The sequence below is a fragment of the Palaemon carinicauda genome, chromosome 16 (assembly GCF_036898095.1).
Source record: "Palaemon carinicauda isolate YSFRI2023 chromosome 16, ASM3689809v2, whole genome shotgun sequence".
Lineage (NCBI taxonomy): Eukaryota > Metazoa > Arthropoda > Malacostraca > Decapoda > Palaemonidae > Palaemon > Palaemon carinicauda.
The window spans coordinates 138,689,320-138,691,378 of NC_090740.1; the positions used below are offsets into that span (position 1 = coordinate 138,689,320).

Consider the following 2,059-nt stretch of genomic DNA (forward strand, 5'->3'; position numbering starts at 1 on the left):
CACTCTTGCTTCCATCTATGCCTCCCTCAAGGGCAAGCCAAATGACCTGAAGTGGAGTCCCCTTCAAGAAGCGGCCTTCTGCAATGCAAAGAAGGCCCTATCAACGGCTGCGGCTCTCACTTTTCCTATCCCACATGCCTCTCTCCTTCTCTCCACCAATGTCAGCGACGTCGCTATTGGCGCAGTACTTGAACAGGTGGTTAAAGGCTCACCCCGCCCATTGGCCTTTTTCAGCAGAAAACCGTCCAAGGGAGAATCGTGTTATTCTCCCTTCGATCGAGAATTGCTGGCGGTGCACTTGGCTGTCCGTCACTTTCGCCATTTCTTAGAAGGTATGCCCTTCATCATTCGCACAGACCATATGCCTCTGGTGCACGCCTTCACTCGACAGTCTGACGCCGGGTCTGCCCGGCAACGCCAACATCTCTCCTCCGTGTCTGAATACAATTGCAGCCTTCAATACACCCCGTTGCCGATGCCCTGTCAAGGAAAACGTTGGCTGCCGTTCAATTGGGATTGTTTTATAACGCCCTGGCTGAAGCCTAACAACAAGATCTAGAGTATCAAGCATGTAGGATGTGCTGCACGTCCCTCCGTTGGGAAGAATTCCCCCTCGAAGACTCTAACACCACCCTCCTCTGTGACGTCAGTACTGGTAGACCGTGACCTTGGATTCCTACTCCCATGTGCCGGCAGGTGTTTGATTTCATTCATAGCCTTTCACATCCCTCGTGCTGTTTTACTGCACAGCTGCTGAAGGCGAAGTTCATTTGGCACAGCATTTCTAAGGATGTTAAAGATTGGGTCCGCTCCTCTACTTTTAGCTAAACTTCCAAAGTACATCGACGCATAGATTCAGGAGTGGGTACCTTCCTTCAACCTCAGCGTCATTCCGCACGTTGTATGCCCCCTACCCACATCACAAGGACATCGTTACCTGTTTACCGTCATCGACCGCTCCACTTGTTGTCCTGAAGCCATTCCCATGGAAGCTGCAACGTCCGCCTAATGTACATCTGCCTTACTCTCAGGGTGGATTGCAAGATTTAGTATCCCTGAGCATATTATTTCTGACAGGGGTACCACTTTCACCTCTCAATTGTGGACATCATTAGCGAATCTCCTGGGCATCACCCTACATCACACAACGACCTACAACATTGCCGCCACTGGAATGGTTGAACGTTTTCATCGCACCCTCAAAGCATCTTTGATATCCCGCTGCAAGGATTCCAACTGGTTTACTCAGCTTCCCTGGGTCCTCCTGGAACTAAGGACCACCCCGACGATATCCATTGCATACATCACGTCATGGGAAAATTTACTCCCATCCCGCCAGACTTACAAGCGACTTGCACTCTCCAACGCACGTCTTCCTGCGCAACGACATTAGCAAGCCACCGCTAACGTCTCATTACAAGGGCCCTTTCCTTGTGATCCGACGAAAGCCTACTAAACATTCGTGGCAAAGAAGACTGGGTTTCCATTGATCATCTAAAACCTTCTTATCTCCTGCCAGATGACCCGCCTACAGTTCGCCTCTCTAGATCAGGGCACCCTATATAACATGTACAGTATGTAATTTTTAGTGGGGGAGCCATGTACCAACCGTGTGTCACACGATCGTACATAGTTCATTTTGAATATGAATTATGCTTGTATCTTCGCTCTTCCTTTCTACCGAAAAGAACCAGAATAAACATGTCTGCCGTTCTCATCTGTAACAGTGTCTGTTTTTGAACATGAAATTTCTTGTTGCTTTGAGCTTTTGTATATAAAGGAGAGTGTTCTATAATAAACCTACACAGTTGCTTTTCATACCGTCTTTGAGTCATAACCTTCTCCCAGCCCGTCACAACACCAACGTCCGCACTGGTCAGCTTGGCATTGAAAACTTGTCAAACCTCAGGCATGAATAAAGTAATTAATGAGGGCTTTGTCTTAAAAACGTCTGTATTGTTGATGTTGTTGTTGTGGATAGAGCTTAGGACTTACAGATTACATAGTTCTATATAGTGAAGCAAGGGAGGTTATGCACTAAATGAATGATAGAAAATTT

General features: G+C 47.5%; 1 protein-coding gene across 1 annotated transcript in view; it reads left to right on the forward strand.

Moving 5' to 3' along the window:
* LOC137655594 (uncharacterized) overlaps nt 1-1,393 on the forward strand; it is a 2,024-nt gene extending 631 nt beyond the window's left edge. The window contains exon 2 of the mRNA XM_068389492.1: nt 1,078-1,393. Within this exon, the coding sequence (XP_068245593.1) occupies nt 1,078-1,393 (316 nt within the window). The remainder of the gene's footprint in view (nt 1-1,077) is intronic.
* Nucleotides 1,394-2,059: the final 666 nt, after the last annotated feature.